This window comes from Planococcus citri, chromosome 2 (assembly GCF_950023065.1).
Source record: "Planococcus citri chromosome 2, ihPlaCitr1.1, whole genome shotgun sequence".
Lineage (NCBI taxonomy): Eukaryota > Metazoa > Arthropoda > Insecta > Hemiptera > Pseudococcidae > Planococcus > Planococcus citri.
Window position 1 is genome coordinate 79,937,312 of NC_088678.1, and position 20,009 is coordinate 79,957,320.

General features: G+C 34.7%; 4 protein-coding genes across 4 annotated transcripts in view; 3 read left to right on the forward strand and 1 right to left on the reverse strand.

The window, feature by feature from the left end:
- Positions 1 to 20,009, reverse strand: part of LOC135837960 (roundabout homolog 2-like) — a 638,803-nt gene that overhangs the window by 225,826 nt on the left and 392,968 nt on the right. The gene's annotated exons all lie outside the window — the stretch shown is intronic.
- LOC135837919 (uncharacterized) lies at positions 3,346 to 6,349 on the forward strand. The gene is made up of 2 exons (XM_065353362.1): positions 3,346 to 3,599; positions 3,708 to 6,349. The coding sequence occupies exon 2, from the start codon at positions 3,741 to 3,743 to the stop codon at positions 5,001 to 5,003; it is 1,263 nt and encodes a 420-aa protein (XP_065209434.1). The 5' UTR covers positions 3,346 to 3,599; positions 3,708 to 3,740; the 3' UTR covers positions 5,004 to 6,349.
- LOC135837915 (uncharacterized) lies at positions 9,985 to 12,669 on the forward strand. Its single transcript, XM_065353357.1, has 2 exons — positions 9,985 to 10,309; positions 10,408 to 12,669. The coding sequence occupies exon 2, from the start codon at positions 10,445 to 10,447 to the stop codon at positions 12,491 to 12,493; it is 2,049 nt and encodes a 682-aa protein (XP_065209429.1). The 5' UTR covers positions 9,985 to 10,309; positions 10,408 to 10,444; the 3' UTR covers positions 12,494 to 12,669.
- On the forward strand, positions 15,373 to 17,283 carry LOC135837920 (uncharacterized). The gene is made up of 2 exons (XM_065353363.1): positions 15,373 to 15,593; positions 15,713 to 17,283. Exon 2 carries the CDS (start codon positions 15,748 to 15,750, stop codon positions 16,990 to 16,992), a length of 1,245 nt encoding a protein of 414 aa, XP_065209435.1. The 5' UTR covers positions 15,373 to 15,593; positions 15,713 to 15,747; the 3' UTR covers positions 16,993 to 17,283.

The window sequence follows — 20,009 nt, forward strand, 5'->3', positions numbered from 1 at the left end:
CGCGAGTCGAAGACGAGCGCTGTAACTTTGCACGAGTTCATAATTACACACTTTATTAATCGCGTAGTGTAAGGTGCTTTACATAATAAACACTCGTAACCTCACCATTTTACACTTCTGTTGTTTAGATGCAAAAAATGTGCGTCTATGAGTGACCAAACTTCACCGGTTAAATTTGTTAAATTATGTCCAAACGTAACACGTACGTAATGGCGAGTTTCGCGGCGTTGCCACATAACACTAGGGATATAATACGCTCATTATGTACGTGTTTGACCCGACATTAGGTCGCTCATAATGACGTACATTTTGCATCTAGCGACAGAGGTGTAATGATGAGATTACGAGTGTGTATTACGTAAAAATATTTACAGGCATTAAGATAATTTTCAAATTACCAAAAAACTGATAAAATTCCAGTAAGTAGGTTGAAAAATTGACGTAAATTGCTTAAAGCGTGTTTAATAAAAAAACTTGCTGAAATTATTTAAAAAAATGAAAATATCATTTAGGTAGATCATTGCGAAAATCATCAAAAACTGATGAAATTTCATTAAAATTTACAAACCAGAACGTCCTTAAAAAAAACATACAAATATTGTATAATTACAAAAAATCATTTTAAAAATAAGGTAGGTAATAAAATGATTGAAAATTATGAAAAATTGTTGAACTGTTCACATTTTACGAAATTCGTTGAAACTTTGCCAGAAATGCACAAATCATGGTTAAATACACTTTGTCTACGTACCTACTTATAAAGCATCGAAACCATCCAAAATTAGGGCTATCTGTAGTTTGTTCAAAATTTTCGATAATTTAAACGTTTTCGGTTTTACCAAAAAATTTCCAATGAAGCTTACCTATACTTTTTATATTGAAAATTGCTAAAAAGCCTCGCCTTCTGCTGAAGTTGGCGATATCTTGGAAAATGGCGAAAAGTCTCTCGTTGAGTCGAAATTTCCGAAATGATTCGTGTTTTTTTTGCCAAAAATTGCTTAACATTACCGCTTCTTTGGAAAAATTCTTGAATACTTATTACTTTTTTTTTCAAAAATTGTCCAAAAATCTCGCTTTTTTCATGAAGTTGCTCAAAAGTCTTGTCTTTTTCTAAAATTATCAAGATCATGCGCCCCCCCCCCTCAGTGATTATCAAAAAGTCAACTGCTGAAAATACTCACTTTTTTCAAAAAGTTTGGTTATTTTGCCAAATTGTCGAAATGTTGCGTTTTATGTACCTGATGAAATTACCCAAAGCATTCACTTTTAATTGCGAATAAATTTAATTTTTAGCTGAAAATTTCGAAAAAGGTTCACTTTTTTATCCAAAAATGCTTTAAAAAAACTTGCCTTTTGCTACTTAGAATTATTTATGGTACGTCTGGCTTTCTGCCAAAAAATCAAGATATCTTACTTTTTTCAAAAGTATTTTTTTTTTGTTTGCCTGAATTTCCCACAGGGTGTCTAACAGTGCTGCTAGTCCTGCTTTTCAAAAATTTTATTAGAAAATCCTGCTTTTTTATCAGAGCATTTTTTTGGTGGAATTTTGAAAAAAATTCGTTTTTTCTCAACTACAAATAACTGATGAGAAAAAAATGTAAACTTTATCAGAAAACCTGATTTTTTTCATTATAAAAGTCGCGAGGGAAGAGAGGGAGCTGAAAGTAGCGAAAGAAGGTCGCTTTGACTGCACCCTCCGCCTACCGAAGAATTACCTGCCAAAAGTGCTTCTAAAGTCTTCCTAAAATGGTGCCTTTTCAGTTTTCATTTTTTAATTTTCTTACAAGGGAAACTCTTGAGGTGTCCGCCTCCGATTTGAACAGGACCGCGATTTTTGGAAAGAGCATGTTCTAAAACCCCCAAATCCAAATTTTCAGCTGCCCAAATTCATTTTTCGATTTTTGGCGAATTTTTGAAAATCCAAAATTGACTATTTTGGTGATTTATGCATTTTTTTAAAAAAGTACGTATTTGATCAGTAAAAATGTTCAAAATAAGTCCCTAAAACTGATATTAACCCCCCAAATACGAATTTCGCCATTTCCAGCCATTCTGGAGCCTCCAGCGCGATTTTTCAATTTCTCCAGAATTTTGAATTGGCTCCAGAAAGTGTGGATATGAAGTTGGGCAGCTGAAAATCGAGTTGTGTGTTATACTCGACCTGTTTAACGAATTTATTCACATTTGAGCCGATTCTGGAGGGGACACCTCAAGAGTGGTTTTATGACCAGCTTTTTTCAAAATAAAAATAATTATCCAAAAATCAAAAATTTCCCGTTTGCGAGAAAATTTTTGAAATTTGCGCGAATCGGAGTATTTTGTCATGAACTAATCCCACGAGGGCGAATCTCGCCATTTCAAGCCATTCCGGAGCCTCCAGAACCATTTTTAATTTCTCCAGCATTTTTAATTTGCTCCAGAAGGCGTTGATGTTGATGTTGGGCAGCTAAAAATCGAGTTGTGTGTTATACTCGACCCATTTTTCGATAATTTTCTCTCAAACGAGAAATTTTTGATTTTTGGATATTTTTATTTTGAAAAAAAGCTGGTCAAAAAACCACTCTTGATGTGTCCCCTCCAGAATCGGCTCAAATGTGAATACATTCGTTAAACAGGTCGAGTATAACACACAACTCGATTTTCAGCTGCCCAACTTCATATTCACACTTTCTGGAGCCAATTCAAAATTCTGGAGAAATTGAAAAATCACGCTGGTGGCTCCAGAATCGCTGGAAATGCCGAAATTTAGATTTGGGGGATTAATATCAGTTTTACGACTTATTTTGAACAGTTTTACTGATCAAGTACGTACTTTTTTTAAAAAAAGCATTAATCACCAAAATAGTCAATTTTGGATTTTCAAAAATTCGCCAAAAATCGAAAAATGAACTTGGGCAGCTGAAAATTTGGATTTGTTGGGGGCTTTAGAACATGCTATTTCCAAAAATCGCGGTCCCGTTCAAATCGGAGGCGGACACCTCAAGAGGTTCCTTTGTTAGACACCTTGTCCAAAAAGTCCTGCTTTTTGCGAAAAATGTTGAAGTATCGATCGAGTTGTTTTGTAATTTTTTCTGAATTCGAAGTGTTTTGCTCGCGTTTTGTTACTTTTTTGAGTTTTTTGGTTAATTATCGAAGTTGATTTTTTTTTTATGGCAACAATTGAATTCGACCCCTGGCTGATAAAATATGAGTAGCTGCCTATCTCAAAATTTGAGCGAAATTTCGTGAAAATTGGGGAAAGTCATGAAACTGATCGAATGGTTATCAAAGTCACAAAGTGGAATATCTGTTGCTAAGCTAAATGCTAGCGTACTGTATTTAAAATCAAACGCACGTCACGAAGTTCTTCCTATCTCTTATCTTCCCTTCTTGCCCCCTTTCCTCGCGCCATATTTTGTTGCAGCAGCACCTGACATTATTCTTTCGATGTGTGCTGGCCATAATCTCACAGTTAGTATAGGAATAAGCGTGCGTAAAATGAACCCTACCCCTTTATGTATTTTTGAAAACAAAAACACGGTGATTTTTTTGTGATATCGTTTTATTGATGGTGTAATTTGGGTGTTCCGTATTCATTCTATCGTCTTCAATAGTTTGAGGTAAGCGTAAGTACACAACAAACTGTAATATTTGTTTGTAATTTGTATAATATGAGTTAAATTCGCGCAAAATTGATTGATACTGATGAAAATGCCGACTTTGTTCAGTTGTTCCGGTTGTAAAGAATCGAGTTGGTACAAATGGACGACTATAATCCGACCGAATTACGTTCACTAGCCGCGGAATTTGCATGTATTCAATTGGTGCACCAATGGGCCAGCGGTGAAATGCCAGCAATCGATATTTGGAAAAAGGAAGAAGACGACGATACGTGCCCGGATCACGAATGGTTTATTCGGCAAATGAAAGAAATGCAGCTACCCGCCAGCCCAGTGATCCCGAATTTAGTTCGAGATCAAATCGAATACCATATGACGTCGATTTTGAAGCAGGTTACTGACTGGATCCGTTACCATCATCGTAAAAATTTCTTCCACGATGATCCGGCATCTCCGTTGAAAGAATACGTGCTTAAATTGATATGGAAACCGAATCGATCGATCGACTACGAAGCTACAGCGAAAAACGTTTTGAACAGCACAAATTTCAACGGGATGGAGAAGTATAGATTCGCTTGCACGTATTGTTTCCCAGAAGATGTGCGAAATTTGAAAGATATGGCGAAGGTAGCGATAGATTGGTGTTTCGAAGAAGAACCTTTGCTGGTTTATTGGAGTAAATACTTGACCGATCAGTTGCATACGATAACTTTACCGGCGAACGATTCAATCGAGGAGATCATGTTTGCTAAAGCTCTGAATAAATACGATCTTTGGCAGCCCATAAAGTACTTTTTTGGAAAATTGAACTCCAGCGCTAGATTATCGCAGTGTGACAACGTTTTCTTGCACAAAGAAGGAAAATATCAAAAAGAACTGCTGGCTTTACTGAATGAATGCGAGAAAAGTTCCGTGTACCAGGCTAATATGGTACAAATCATTCAAAATTATTACCTGGTGTTGGACGACTTCGAAAGTGTTCGACTGATTTATATCGAAATGAAAGACAAGTGGAGTTTCGAGGATTTGAGTCTAATTATCGATGAAACGGCGTTCTGGTCGATGGTATCTCCTCGACTTTTCAACGCACTGACACCGTTTTTGATCGAAATTTGGAAGGATGTCAGCGATGAGGATAAACGTCGTGTAATCTCAACTGGCTTGCGATCACGTATCGCCAAAAAATGGAACGATTTGATTATGGATCACGGGAAGTATTATTACAACAATAGAAACCTATTCCGCAATCCTATGGTGTTTATTTGTGCCTTGGCTGAAGCGCACGAACCACTAAATTTCCTTCAGTCGAATTTTTATTGGCTGGTTGTCTGGCAACCAGCGGCTTCTATAATTGAACTAATCGACGAATTTCAATTCAATGCCGAGGATGTTGCGGAATTATAGAAGGATTTGTATCGTTTTGCTACTCCGGTATTTTAGTTATTTTGCCATTTTGATGCTAATACGGAACTCAGCCTGGTGTTGTCGAAAAGGTAGTCGATCGGTTGAATTTTTGAAGTTGTTGGTAATATTGTAAAATGTGTAGTTTTTTTGTCTGTGATTAGTGTGATTCTAAATTTAAAAAAAAAAAAAATTTATAAGTATCTTAACCAATTCAATTACCGTAGTAAATTTGCGATGTGTTTGCTGGAAGTGTGCTTTATTTTTCAGAATTTTTCAATGAGTCGACTTACTGAAATTAATTTTAAAAACGTTAAAATATCATTAAAATCATCGAAATGCGATAAAATTTCATTAAATTTTACATTCCAGAACGTCTTTAAAAACAATAAATGTCAAAAAACTATGAAAAACTGTTCAACATGTTTACATTTTGCGAGATTCAATGAAACTTGATAAAAAAAAACTGCACAAATCATAGTTAGGTAAACATCAGAATTTAGCGAAATTTGGCGAAAATCTGATAAAACATCATTAAAACATGTGAAAATATCACAAAACAAGCAGTAAAATAATTTTCAGATTACCTACCTATCAAAAAACTCGTAAAATTTAAAAAAATTGACACAAATTGCTTACCTAAATCGTGGATAACAAAAACTTACGGAAATCATTTAAAAACGTAAGTAATATCATTAAAATCATTGAAAATCATCAAAATCTGATGAAATATCTTCAAAATTTACAAACCAGAACGACTTCAAAAATATGCATACTTACTAAAATTTTCAGTAAAGCTCATTTTTTTGTTGAAAATTGTTAAAAATTCCTGTGTTCTGCTGAAATTGGCGATGTCTTGAAAATTAGCGGAAAAAAAGTCTCGCCTTGAGTTAAATTTATCGAAATGTTTCGTCTTTTGTCGAAAATTGCTTATTTGCGCTTTTTTGCAAAAATTCCAAAATATTACAGTTTTTTAAAAAAAATAAAAATTAAATTGCCCAAAAATCTCGTTTTTTTCATCAAGTTGCTTGAAAGTATGTCTTTTGCTAAAATTGTCAAGATCTTGCTTTTTCCCAAAGATTAAGAAATTGACTTTTACCATTAATATTGATATCATCAGATTTAATTTTTCCACGATTAAATAATTTTAGATTTTGATTATTAATTCCATCTCTTATTTTAATAATATTGAATATAATTTTATCAAATGATATTAATACTGGTTGAACGAATTGCAAAAAGGTCTTGATATCTATACTCGATAAAAATTTTAATTTTTTCAAAAACTGCTGGAAATGTTCACTTTATCTCGCCGAATTGACTAGAAATTACCCAAAGCTTTCACTTTTTCATCTATAATTGAAAATAAATTTCATTTCTCTACTGAAAATATTCGTTAATGTGGGAAATTCTTGCAAAATCATCCGAAAACACCTAGTTTTAGCGTTGAAACATTTTTACATTGAAAATGGTTGTTTCGATACCTCTCAAATTGTAAATTTTCAGGCGAAGGGGGGGGGGGGGGTGCTGAAAAAGTTGCGAAAAAAAGGTCGCTTTGACACCCTCTATCGTGCGAACAAATCTTTATAATGTCCACAGACGTTTAAAAAAAAGCGAAAGGTTGTCCTATGAAGAAGAACATCCCATCTTCGCATTTTTTTGGTAGAAAATTTGATTTTTTTTTTTTAGTTAGACCCAAAGAAAAGAAGTCGTTACTTAACTGTTGGAAAAATATCTTGTCAGAAGTCGTTCTAAAGTCGTGCTAAAATGCTGCTCAAAAATTGTTGAAGTCTTGATCGAGTTTTTTTTTTGTAATTTTTTCTGAATGTCAAAATGTTTTGCTCGCGATTTGTTAATTTGGCGCTTTTTTGGTTAAATGGTTACTTATCGAAGTTTTTTTTTGGGGGGGGGGGGGGCAAAAATTGAACACGAGCCATGGCTGATGAAATAGTAAGTACTTATTTCAAAATTTGAGCGAAATTTCATGAAAATTGCGAGAATTCATAAACATTAGGGTAGGTACTAGGTAGGTGGTAGGTATCTCACCCAGTATCTACCAATGTAAAACTGATCGAATGATCATTCAAGTGAAATGCGTAGTACCAACATACAGAGATTTCCGCGTATACTTAAAGAATCAAAACTTTCCATAATTCGGGCTATCAAAAACTATTGAAAGTTCAGTGAAATGTTGGCCAAATCTGCGTAAAAAATTATGAAAACGTGAATCATTTTTAAAATGACGAGAAAACGCTTGAAAATGATCAAAAACTAATGAAATTTTGCCCAAGTAAGCAAGTATTGTACGAAATGTTGTTGAAAAAAAAAGGACTTGACGTGACGAAAAGTCAAAGAGTATTCAAAACTTTGAAATTTTCCAATAATTGATGAAATTCGACAAAGCTTTGTGAAGATTCAGCAACTACATTAAAAATGGTTAAAACCCTGAAATAAGAACAGAAAAACCTAACAACGTGAAAACAAAAAAAGCAATTTAAAAAAATAAAAATTATCAAAAAGTAATTATTTTTACGAGATAAAAACTGCATAAATACGAACGTTGAATTACTGTCAAGATTTTTGAAAAGTAAGTACTTACTTACCAAAAAGTTGAGAAATTTTAGTAAAATTGAGAATTTTTAGCGAAAAAAAAATTTATAAACTGATGTCGAAACTGGTTGAAATAACATAGAGATAATTGAAAACGTCTTGAAATGAATTAGTACTCGTATACGGTTTCATTTTTCAAATTTTGGTTACTCGGTTTTTTTTTAAAAATTTTCCCAAATTCAGTTTTTCCAAATTTTTGCCCAACTTCTTCAGTTGAAGAAAAGACGTATGTAAAAGGTAAAATTTCGATACCTCGTTGTTTCGTTTCAAAAATTACTTAAAACTGTCCGACAGTCTTTGTTTTTTTTTTTACCAGAAATTGGCAAAATTTCTTTCTAATAAAATCAGCCTTTTGCGAAAAAGTCTCACGTTTTGCCTATAATCGCTAAAAATACCTAGGTACCTGTTTTTTTTTTTTCAAAATTGCCAACAATTTTCACGTTTCGTCAAAGATTTTCAATATAAAGCTCACATTTTTATTGAAAATTTGTTAAAAAGCTCCGCCTTCCGCTAAAAGTGACGATTTCTTGTTTTTGGACAAAAATAGCAAAAAATCTCACCTTCAGTCAATAATTAGGCGTAATGATGTAAATTTTCAGGTGAAGGGGGGGGGGGAGGGTGCTGAAAGAGTTACGAAAAAAGGTTGCTTTGACACCATCCACCCTGCGACAAACGTTTACAAAAAGCGAAAGTCGTTCAAAGTCGTGCTAATGCTGCTTTTTCATTTTGAAACTTTGTTGGACACCTTATCCAAAAAGTCTTTGCTTTTTGCAAAAATTATTGAAGTCTTCAGCATCGAGTTTTTTTTGTAATTTTTTCTAAATCAAGGAATATATCAACTTTTTTTTTTGGAAAAATTGAACATGAGCCAGGGCTGATAAAATTGTAGGTATTGGTACATAATCTCAAAATTTGAGCGAAATTTCATGAAAATTGCGAAAATTCACTGCACGAATGAGTATTTAGGTGAAATGCGTTGTAGGCATACCTCATCTACCTACAGAGATTTTTGTAATTATGTATTTATAAATAATGGCATATGGGTCATTCCACGTCAATTGGACCAAGAAGTGGTAGGTGGGTTCGGCGATTTTTTTGAAATTTTTCCTGTGGAAAGACCTTCCGAAGGGATGACCAATGGCGCAAATCGCAGCCCTCTAGTTCATTTTTAACGGCAGCCAGGGGGTGTCAAAGATTTCAGTGAACCTAAAATATCATCCATTTCAGCAGTAGATTGCTCGATAACCGCGACACCTACAAAAATGGAACTTTTCCCCATAGTTAGAGGTCTTGAAAGGCTTTTTGGCGATATCATAAAAATCAGTGTTGCCACTTTTTTTCGTACAAAAAATTAGCTCAAAAAGTTTCAAAACGTAATTTTCATATCGTTCCGACTCTCAAAAATTCTGAAAAAAATGTATTATGGACAACTGTTCATGCTGAACAACTTATTAAAAAATTTGGATGGTAACTTGTAACAAAGTCGATTTAAAAAAATTTAAACTTTGCGAAAAAATGCGATTTTTTGATTTAAAACATGAAAAAAAGTTTTGATTGGTAAAGTTGACCCATTTGACCCTTATTTCTACGTATCTGGTGAAAAAGTTGAAAACACTCCTTCACTCGGTGAAATTAACTCATCACAAAAAAATCAAAATTCAAAAAAAAAGCAAATTTCATTTTTTTTTTGCTGTGAGTGAGATTTTTATCAACTTTTTCATGAAATACGTCAGAAAGTGGCCAAAATGAATAAATTTAAACTTTTTTTGATGTTTGAAATTGAAAATTGAATTTTTTCAAATTTTGATTTTTTTGTGATGAGTTCATTTTATCGAGTGAGAGAGTTTTTCCAACTTTTTCAACAGATACGTAGAAATAAGGGTCAAATGGGTCAACTTCACCAATCAAAACTTTTTTTCATGTTTTAAATCAAAAAATCGTATTCTTTTGCAAAGTTAAAATTTTTTTAAAATCGATTTTGTTACAAGTTACCATCCCAATTTTTTAATATGTTGTTCAGCATGAACAGTTGTCCATAATATATTTTTTTCAGAATTTTTGAGAGTTGGAACGATATGAAAATTGCGTTTTGAAACTTTTTGAGCTAATTTTTTGTACGAAAAAAAGTGGCAACACTGATTTTTATGATATCACCAAAAAGCCTTTCATAACCTCTAACTATGGGGAAAAGTTCAATTTTTGTAGGTATCGTGGTTATCGAGTAATCTACTGCTGAAATGAATGATATTTTAGGTTCATTGAAAACTTTGACGCCCCCTGGCTGCCGTTAAAAATGAGCTAGAGGGCTACGATTTGCGCCATTGGTCATCCCTTCGGAAGGTCTTTCCACAGGAAAAATTTCAAAAAAATCGCCGAACCCACCTACCACTTCTTGGTCCAATTGATGTGGAATGACCCTTATCGTAATTATTTTAAATCGAACATGCGACATTCTATCTCTTATCTTCTTGTTTTGCCCCCTTCCTCACGTCATATTTTGTTGCACCGGTACCTGTAATTATTATTTCGATGTGTGCTGGCTATAATCTCGCAGTTAGTGTTCGAACAAGCATGCATTAAACGAACCCTACCCCTTTGTGTTTTTTGAAAACAAAAACAGAGTGATTTTGTGTGATATGGCTTTATTGGTGGTGTAATTTGGACGTCTCGTGTTCATTGTATGGCCTTTATATTTTGAGGTAAGCGTAAGTACACAACGAACTGTAGTACATATTTGTTTGCATATGAGTTGAATTCGTGAAAAATCAGTTGATACTGATGAAAATTTCGACTTTAGCTAGTTGTTCCGGTTATAAAGAATCGAGTTTGTACAAATGGACGACGATAATCCGACAGAATTACGTTCACTGGCGGCGAAATCTTCATGTATACAATTGGTCTACGATTGGGCCAGTTGTGAAATGTCAGCAGTCGATATTTGGAAAAAGGAAGAAGACTACGGTACATGCCCGGATCACGAATGTTTCATTTGGCAACTGAACGAAATGCAGCTACCTGGCAGCCCAGTGATCCCGAATTTGGTTCTCGACCAAATCGAATACCATTTGACGTCGATTTTGAAGCAGGTTACTGACTGGATCCGTTACCATCATCGTAAAAATTTCTTCCACGATGAACCGGCATCTCCGTTGAAAGAATACCTGCTGAAATTGATTTGGAAACCGGATCGATCGATCGACTATTCAGCTACTGCGAAAAACGTGTTGGCTGGCTCGAATTTTAACCCTATGGAGAAGTATAGATTCGCTTGCACGTATTGTTTTTCGGAGGAAGTATGGAAATTGAAAGATTTGGCGGAGATAGCGACAGATTGGTGTTTCGAAACGGAGCCTATGCTGGTTTATTGGAGTAAATACTTGACCAATCAGTTACATACGATACCAGTACCGGCGAACGATTCAATCGACGAGTTCATGTTTGCTAAAGCTCTGAAAGAATACGATCTTTGGCAGCCCATAAAGTACTTTTTTGGCAAATTGAACTGCGGCGCTAGATTATTGCAGTGTACCAACTTTATGAAGAACGGCAGTGGAAAATATCAAGAAGAATTTCTGGCTCTGCTGACGGAATGTGAAAAAAGTTCCGTGTACCAGACTCATATGATAGAAATCTATAGAAATTACGAAGAGATTGAAAATTTCGAAGGTATGCGGCAGATTTACGTCGAATTAAAGGGCAAGTTGAGTTTCGAGCAATTCGCTCTAATTATCGAAAAATTGGCGGAATCGTCGATGCGTGCTGTTCGCTTTTTCAATGCTCTGACACCATTACTAGTAGAGATTTGGAACGATGCCAGCGACAAGGATAAACGCCGGGTAATCTCGACTGGTTTTCGACACCGTTTCGCCCAAAACTGGTACGAGGAGCTCGGATTCGAGGCGGACTATCATTTCAAAAACAGACACCGATTTCGCAATCCTTTGGCGTTTATTCGTGTCATGGCTGAAGCGTTCAAACCACTAAACTTCTTCAAGAAGAATTTTTATTGGCTGGTACTCTGGCAACCGTTTGCTTCTATAGTCGAACTAATCGGCAAATTTCACTTCAATGCCAAAGATGTCGAGGAATTAAAGAAGGATATTCGAGAAGTGGATGTAACTTTTTTGGAATTATTGGGGTATGGCGAGTTTGATGATTTTAACAGCGTTGTATCGTTCTGCTATTCGGATGATAACGCGAGCAGAATCGCCTATCAGAGAAGATTATTAATGGACAATTTGGACCATGTTAGTTCTGCGTTGGAGCACATCGGTTGGAGACGATTTTACGAATTCATCATTAACGTTTTTCGTGACACCAACGACGGATTAGTTTCTTCCTACACTACGCTACTGATGCAACACGTTTTAGGGAATGGAAGGTACTCATCGTACATTCTGATAGCAAACAGCATCGTGGAATGTATTGAAACTTTTGTGCCAGATCATGATGATTTATCTAGGGCAAAGAAGACCTGCATTGACTCGATTTTCGATTATCTTCATGATAGTTACTTTAGTCCCATTTTTAAGGAGACTCGGGTCGATGAAATGCTGATTTGGTGCTACGGAAGCGAGACAGGTGTTGCTGAATTTAAAGAGAAAATCAACGTTTCGAAAATTTTCATCTCTCTGTTGAAATGCTGCGTCAGCAACGGATACATTTTCAAAGCGAGTGATTCAATGGAGGAATTTTTGCATTGGTATTATCCTGCCGAAAATGAGAGGAAAGCTTTCAAATTGGAAATGATTTACTCGTATGGTGATTATGAAACGATCGGGGCATTTCTAAAAAAGAGAATGTATCGTCGACCTATGTTAAGTTGGTTTTTTGAAAACGACGCCTATAAAATAATGGAATTTACTACGAAAATATACCGGTAGGTTTGTCGAAATGGTTGTCGATGGATGAATTTTTGTATTCGGGTGTTAGTACTTAGCATACCTAATATTGTAATGTGTAATTTATTTTATCTGTGATTCTAAATCTTTTTTAAATACCTATTTATTTTTACCCAATTTATAGTTATCGTAATAAATTTGTAATGTGTTTTCTAGAAGTGTGCATTATTTTTCAGAATTTTTCAATGAGTCGATTTACTGAAATGATTTCAAAACATGCAAAAAATATTGAAATCATCAAAATCTGATGAAATTTCACCAAACCTTACATCCAGAATGTCTTTAAAAACATTAAATGTCGTGAAATCGTCCAAAAGAAAAATTGTTCTACTGGTAACATTTTGCGAAATGCAATGAAACTGGGTGAAAACTGCATATATCATAGTTGAAACATTTTTATCTGTAAGTATATAGAGCATCAAACCCAAAATTCGGCTTATCAAAAACTTATAAAAATTCAGTAAAATTTTGGCAAAATCCGCGTAAAAAATGATGAAAACTTGAATATCAAAAAGCTGATGAAATTTTGCCAAATTGAGGAAGTATGGTTTGAAATTTTGTTCGAGAAAAAAGGACGTGACGCGTGACGTGGTGAAAACAAAGAGCTTTAAAAACATCGAAAATTTCCAATAATTGATGAAATTCGAGAAAACTTTGTCAATATTCACCAAAAACCACAGAATGTAAAAGTAAAAATTTCGATACCTCGTTTCATTTCAAAAATTACTTACTTAGAACTGTCTGACAGTCTTGCTTTTTTTAACCAAAAATTGGAAAAATTTCCTTTTAATAAAATTGATTGTCTCGTTTGTGGCCTAAGTTTGCAAAAAAGTCTCACTTTTTGCCTATACCTAATCGCTAAAAAGACCTGTTGTTTGTTCAAAAATTGCCAAAATTGTCACGTTTCATCACAGATTGTCAATAAAGCTCACTTTTTTGTTGAAAATTTGCTAAAAAGTCCTGCCTTCTGCTGAAAGTGACGATGGTTTGTTTTCAGTCGAGAATAGCAAGAAATCTCACCTTACGTCAAAATTTGACGAAATGTTTCGTTTTGTGGATAAAAATTGCTTAAAATTTGCGTTTTTTGGAAACATTTCATACCTAATATTACGACTCTTTTTTCACAAAAAGTGTCGAATTTTTTACGAAGTTGCTTTTTTAATATGTCTTGTCAAGATCTTGCTTTTGCCCAAAGATTACTAAAAAGTGACATCACAACTGGCAAAAATTGTCTTATTCTTGGATAAAAATGTACTTAGATTTTTCTAAAAAACTGCTCGAAATCCTCGCTTTTTTTTCAAAAAGTTTTGTTTTTTTTGAAAAATAGTCTGTCTTGATTTTCATCAAAAATTATACCTACCTAAAGCTTTTCTTTTTTATTTCACCAATGATTGCTAGTAAATCATATTTTTTGGCTGAAAATTTCGGAAGAGGTTCACTTTTTTGCCAAAAATTGCTAAAAGACGTAACTTTTACAGTTTTGCTACATAGAATTATCTACGTTTGGCTTTCAGTCGGAAATCACCAAGTTTTATTTTTTTCAAGTTTCCCTAATCGTATAATTCTGCTAGAAATTGTAAAAAAAACTGCCTTTTAATATTTTAAAAATATAAAAAATTTCTCAACTTTATTTCGCCATAAACAGTGCTAAAGTCTCAATTTTTGCGTTTTAACATAGGACTTGCACAAACTTTTTCAAACTTTACAAAGGTAGATCGAAAGATCATGCAAAAATTTATCACCTGTCCAAATTTCAAGTGCTAAAGTGCGTTTTTCGATTTTTGGTGAATTTTTGAAAATCGAATTTAGGCCAAAAATGAGGGAAAAAATCAATATTTTACCAAGTTGACCAAGGAAGCTGAAATTTGGGATATACCCTAGTTTCGACATGCCAAATCGATTGGAAACGGTTTCAACCCGTTTTGAGCAGTTCTGGAGCCTCCAAAACGACTTGAAAATCACCTGCAGTACTTCGTAGCGTATTGAAATTAGTTTTTAGATTGAATTTTAGCTTTACAACTCCAATTTGATGGAATTTTGTGGGAATTTCGAGTTTCAAAAATCTGCTGGAGGCTCCAGAACCGCTCAAAACGGGTTGAAACCGTTTCCAATCGATTTGGCATGTCGAAACTAGGGTATATCCCAAATTTCAGCTTCCTTGGTCAACTTGGTAAAATATTGATTTTTTCCCTCATTTTTGGCCTAAATTGGATTTTCAAAAATTCACCAAAAATCGAAAAACGCACTTTAGCACTTGAAATTTGGACAGGTGATAAATTTTTGCATGATCTTTCGATCTACCTTTGTAAAGTTTGAAAAAGTTTGTGCAAGTCCTATGTTAAAACGCAAAATCTGCGATTTCGGCTGACCTGAAAATCAAAATAGCCGCCATTTTGTAAGTAAGGCCAACTTTTTTTTTGGCAACTTTGCATTAAAATGTTCCTTAGGATGTCCCCTTTAAGAAAAATGTTGTCCCGGTTGATCGGCGGGGGGGGGGGGGGTGCAATTACTCCTATTGTCATATGCCGGACTATAACTATCTTGTGTTGTCTGAATGTCCTGATTTTTGCGGAATTGTTGAAGTCTTGATCGAGTTTTTTTTGGTAAGTTTTTCTGAATTCGAAATGTTTTGCTCGCTTTTTTGAGTTGCTTTGGTCAGGTACCGGTACCTATCAAAGTTACTTTTCATGGCAAAAATTGAATACGAGCCAAGGATGATGATATACGAGTATCTCAGATTTTGAGTGGAATTTCATAAACATTAGGAGCGAATAAAACTGAACAATTGAAATGATTATCAAATACATAATGAGAATATTCGTAAAGAGATAAGTATTTTTATCTTCGTTTTTTTTTTTTGCAGTCTTCCTCGCGTCATATTTTGTTGCACTGGTATACCTGTAATTATTCATTCGATGTGTGCTGGCGATAATCTCGCAGTTCGTATGGGAACAAGCATGCATTAAACGAACATTACCCCTTTATGTTTTCAAAATAACAAAAACAGGCTGATTTTGTGTGATATCGTTTTATCGATGGTGTAATATGGGCGTTCCATGTTCATTTTGATATTATCTTCATGGTAAGTGTAATTAGTGTAAGTTCAAGTACTCTACAAACTGTAAAATAGTATTTTTATGTATTATGAGTTGAATTCGCGTAAAATGGATTGATACTGATGACAATTTCGACTTTCTTCAGCTGTGTTCCCGTTGTGAAGAATCGAATTTGTACAAATGGGCATTAATCCGACGGAATTACGTTCACTGGCTGCGAAATCTTCGTGTATACAAGTGGTGCACGAATGGGCCAGAAATGATGAAATGCCAGCCATCGATATTTGGAAAAAGGAAGAAGACGACGATACATGGTGCCCGGATCACGAATGGTTTATTCGGCAAATGAACGAAATGCAGCTACCCGGCAGCCCAGTGATTCCGAATTTAGTTCGAGATCAAATCAAATACCATATGACGTCGATTTTGAAGCAGGTTACCCAATGGATCTATTACCATCATCGTAAAAATTTCTTCCACGATGAACCGGCATCTCCGTTGAAAGAATACCTGCTGAAATTGATTTGGAAACCGGATCGATCGATCGACTACGAAGCTACCGCAAAAAACGTGTTGGCTGGCTCGAATTTTAACCCAATGGAGAAGTATAGATTCGCTTGCACGTATTGTTTCCCAGAAGATGTGCGAAATTTGAAAGATATGGCGAAGGTAGCGATAGATTGGTGTTTCGAAGAAGAACCTTTGCTGGTTTATTGGAGTAAATACTTGACCGATCAGTTGCATACGATAACTTTACCGGCGAACGATTCAATCGAAGAGATCATGTTTGCTAAAGCTTTGAATGAATACGATCTTTGGCAGCCCATAAAGTACTTTTTTGGCAAATTGAATTCGGGTGCTAGATTATCGAAGTGTAACAACGTTATCTTGAACACACGTGCAAAATATCAAAAAGAACTACTGGCTTTACTGAATGAATGCGAGAGAAGTTCCGTGTACCAGGCTAATTTGGCAAAAATCATTTACAATTATTGCGTGGAGTTGCAGGACTTCGAAAGTGTTCGACAGATTCATATCGAAATGAAAGATAAGTGGAGTTTCGAAGATTTGGGTATAATTATTTGTGACACGGCGTTATGGTCGATGGTATCTCCTCAATTTTTCAACGCACTGACACCGTTATTAATGGAAATTTGGAACGATACCAGCGACGAGGATAAACGTCGGGTAGTCTCAACTGGCTTGCGATCATGTATCGCCAAAAAATGGAACGATTTGATTATGGAACACGTGGAGTATTATTACGACAATAGAGACCTATTCCGCAATCCTTTGGTGTTTTTTTGTGCCTTGGCTGAAGCTCACGAACCACTAAATTTCCTTCGGTCGAATTTTGATTGGCTTGTAATCTGGCAACCGCGCGCTTTAGCAGTGGAATTTAAAAGACGAATTTCAATTCAATGACGAGGATGTATAGTAATTAAAGAAGGGTTATATGTATCGTTTTGTTACTCCGATATTATATATGTAGTTAAGTATTTTACCATTTTGGTGCTAATACGGAACTTGAGCCATGGTGTTGCGTGGGTTTGTCGAAACGGTAGTCGATGGTTGAATTTTTGAAGTTGTTAGTAATATTGTAATGTGTAGTTTATTTTGTCTGTGATCAGTGTGATTCTGAATTTTTTTTGTAAATATTGTGAGTATTTCAACCGATTCAATTATCGTAATAAATTTGCGATGTGTTTGCTGGAAGTGTGCTTTATTTTTTCAGAATTTTTCAGTGAGTCGACTTACTGAAATTAAGTATTTGAAAACATGAAAATATCATTAAAATTGATAGAGTGAGATCTGGCACGACTATGATCATTGGTTTTTATCAGAATTCCTACCTATGTGAATAAGTTAAGAAATATTCCCTTAGGTAGGGAATATTTGCCTTGTCTGGATAGCTCAATACATCGGAGAGTTTTCAGTCATGCAGCTCATTCCTCACAACAATAATCTCCAATTACCAATAAAACTCATATTAATTACACGAAAGTGATAATATGTTTATTGTTAATTAGAAATAATAAAATCAAATACACATAAATAAGGGGTACAAAGGTCATAAAGTATAGGATAACTATAGGGTTATTCTATAATAGGTAAGGGTAAGGTGCCCGAATGTCGACCAGTCGCCTAAATCCGACCACAAGCCTATCTCGCCCACTAATGCCTTGAAAATTCGGAAAAAAAATTTTCGTATGTATTTTTCACAGAAAAAACGATTAAGACCAAAATCACAACCCAAAAGCCAAAACTCGCAAAAATATAGCTAAAAAACGAAATTCAAAAAGTCAAAATTAACTTTTCCCGCAACTTCAATCGCCTGTTGCGCAAATGTGTGATTTCTCGTGAAAAAAGTTTTAATTATTTTTTAAAGTACAAAGTTCGACGAATAAAAGCCGATAATCAGTTTTTGGATCGATGAAAGGTAAGTCCGATAAATTTTCCATCAAATTTATTTTCATCGAGTGCCCTAATTCCGACCACCAATGATTTGGCTATATATTTGAAATTTTTATTTTCCTGGATTTTCAAAAAAAATGCCAAAACGTAAAAAATGGTGTGCTGATGCAATGAACAAAGCTGTAAAAGCTGTAAGAAAACGAGAATAAGGGTATTTAAAAGCATCTAAACAATTTCCAAGTGTTTCAAATGGGGACATGAGATTTGTGATGCGGGGTCAGAAAAATGTAAAAAAAAATTGAATATTTGTTCCCCTTTGCTTAAATAATTAATTGCCTTTCTATTTGTGTCATTTCAATTAATAAACAACGATGTTGACATATTATTTACCATCTTTTTTTCAATTTTTTTGGGGTGGTCGGAATCAGGATACCATTTTTGCGATTTTCAATTTTCTCACTTTTTGGAAAAAACGCCATGAAAAATCAGCGGGGGGGTTTTAGGTTTAGTGACTTTAGGGCATTAAACTAGAGGCATGTGGCTATCATTTGAGCCATTGTGCGCGAACCTAGGTCAATTACAGGTCTTTTTATTCCAAAAATAAACTAGGTGGTCGACATTCGGGCACCTTACCCTTACATGCACAAGCTTATACCTTACGACACGCGTTAATGAATTAAGGAAGATGGATAATTAATTACCCTAGAAATTGCATGCAATTTCGGAATAAATGGTGAGACATACTCACCTAGGTTCACATAATGTCCGCTTTTACTGTCTCTTTCAGGGTGGCTCACTAATACTAGGCCGGTCGACAGCAATGTAATACACGAGGTACCTATTCTACGAGAAGTATCTCCAATGGCCAGCATAATCGGATGATACCCAATACGAACGCGATTAAATTCGATCGATAATTTAAATCACGAAAACGAATAACATTTTAACCACTAAACAAGTGGGCGATTCCTAAATAAAGGGGGTGCGTGTCCCACTGGGGGGACCACGCATTCCATCTCGCATCTACATAAGTACAGTTTTGACCAAGAACCAGCTTACGCGATCGCCGAGTCCTAGAGCCTTTGGAAATGCAACTTAGTCAAAAATACAACTAGTTTGGCTCGCGGCCGCATTGCTCTATTTATACTATTTTTGGGTGCATCGTTGATGCGTTCTATGCGTTTGCTGCGCGCGATTACGTTATAGCTATGTAGTAGGAGTAGCACTGTAGTAGGAGTTAACACATTACCGAACTTGCAGTTTAAGGGAGTTATTCAATTAATCCTCTCTAGGGTGATGATTAATTTAATCATCGCTTAGGCGATGAAGGCATGTTTCCTCATATCATAATCATCGAAATGTGATGAAATTTCATCGAACCTTACATTCCAGAACGTCTTTAAAAACATTAAATGTCATAAAATCGTTAAAGAACTATGAAAAACTGTTCAACATGTTTACATTTTGCGAGATTCAATGAAACTTGATTAAAAAAAAAAAAAAAAACTGCACAAATCATAGTTAAACATCAGAATTTAGCGAAATTTGCTGAAAATCTGATAAAACATCATTAAAACATGTGAAAATGTCACAAAAACAGATTTACAATCACTAAAATAATTTTCAGATTAGGTAAGTACTAAGTACCTACCAAAAAACTCATAAAATTTAAGTAAGTAGGTAAAGTTTGGAAAAATTGACACAAATTGATTGCTTAAATCGTGGATAACAAAAACTTACGAAAATCATTTAAAACCGTAAAAATACCAGTAAAATCATTGAAAACCATCAAAATGTGATGAAATACATAATATGATCAAAATTTACAAACTAGAACGTCTTTAAAAACAAGCATTATTAAAATTTTCGATGAAGTTCACTTTTTTGTTGAAAATTGTTAAAAAACCCTGTCTTCTGCTAAAATAGGCGATGTCTTGAAAATTAGCAAAAAAAAATTTCGCCTGGAGTCTAATTTTTCGAAATGATTCGTCTTTTGCCAAAAATTGCTTAAAATTTGCGCTTTTTTT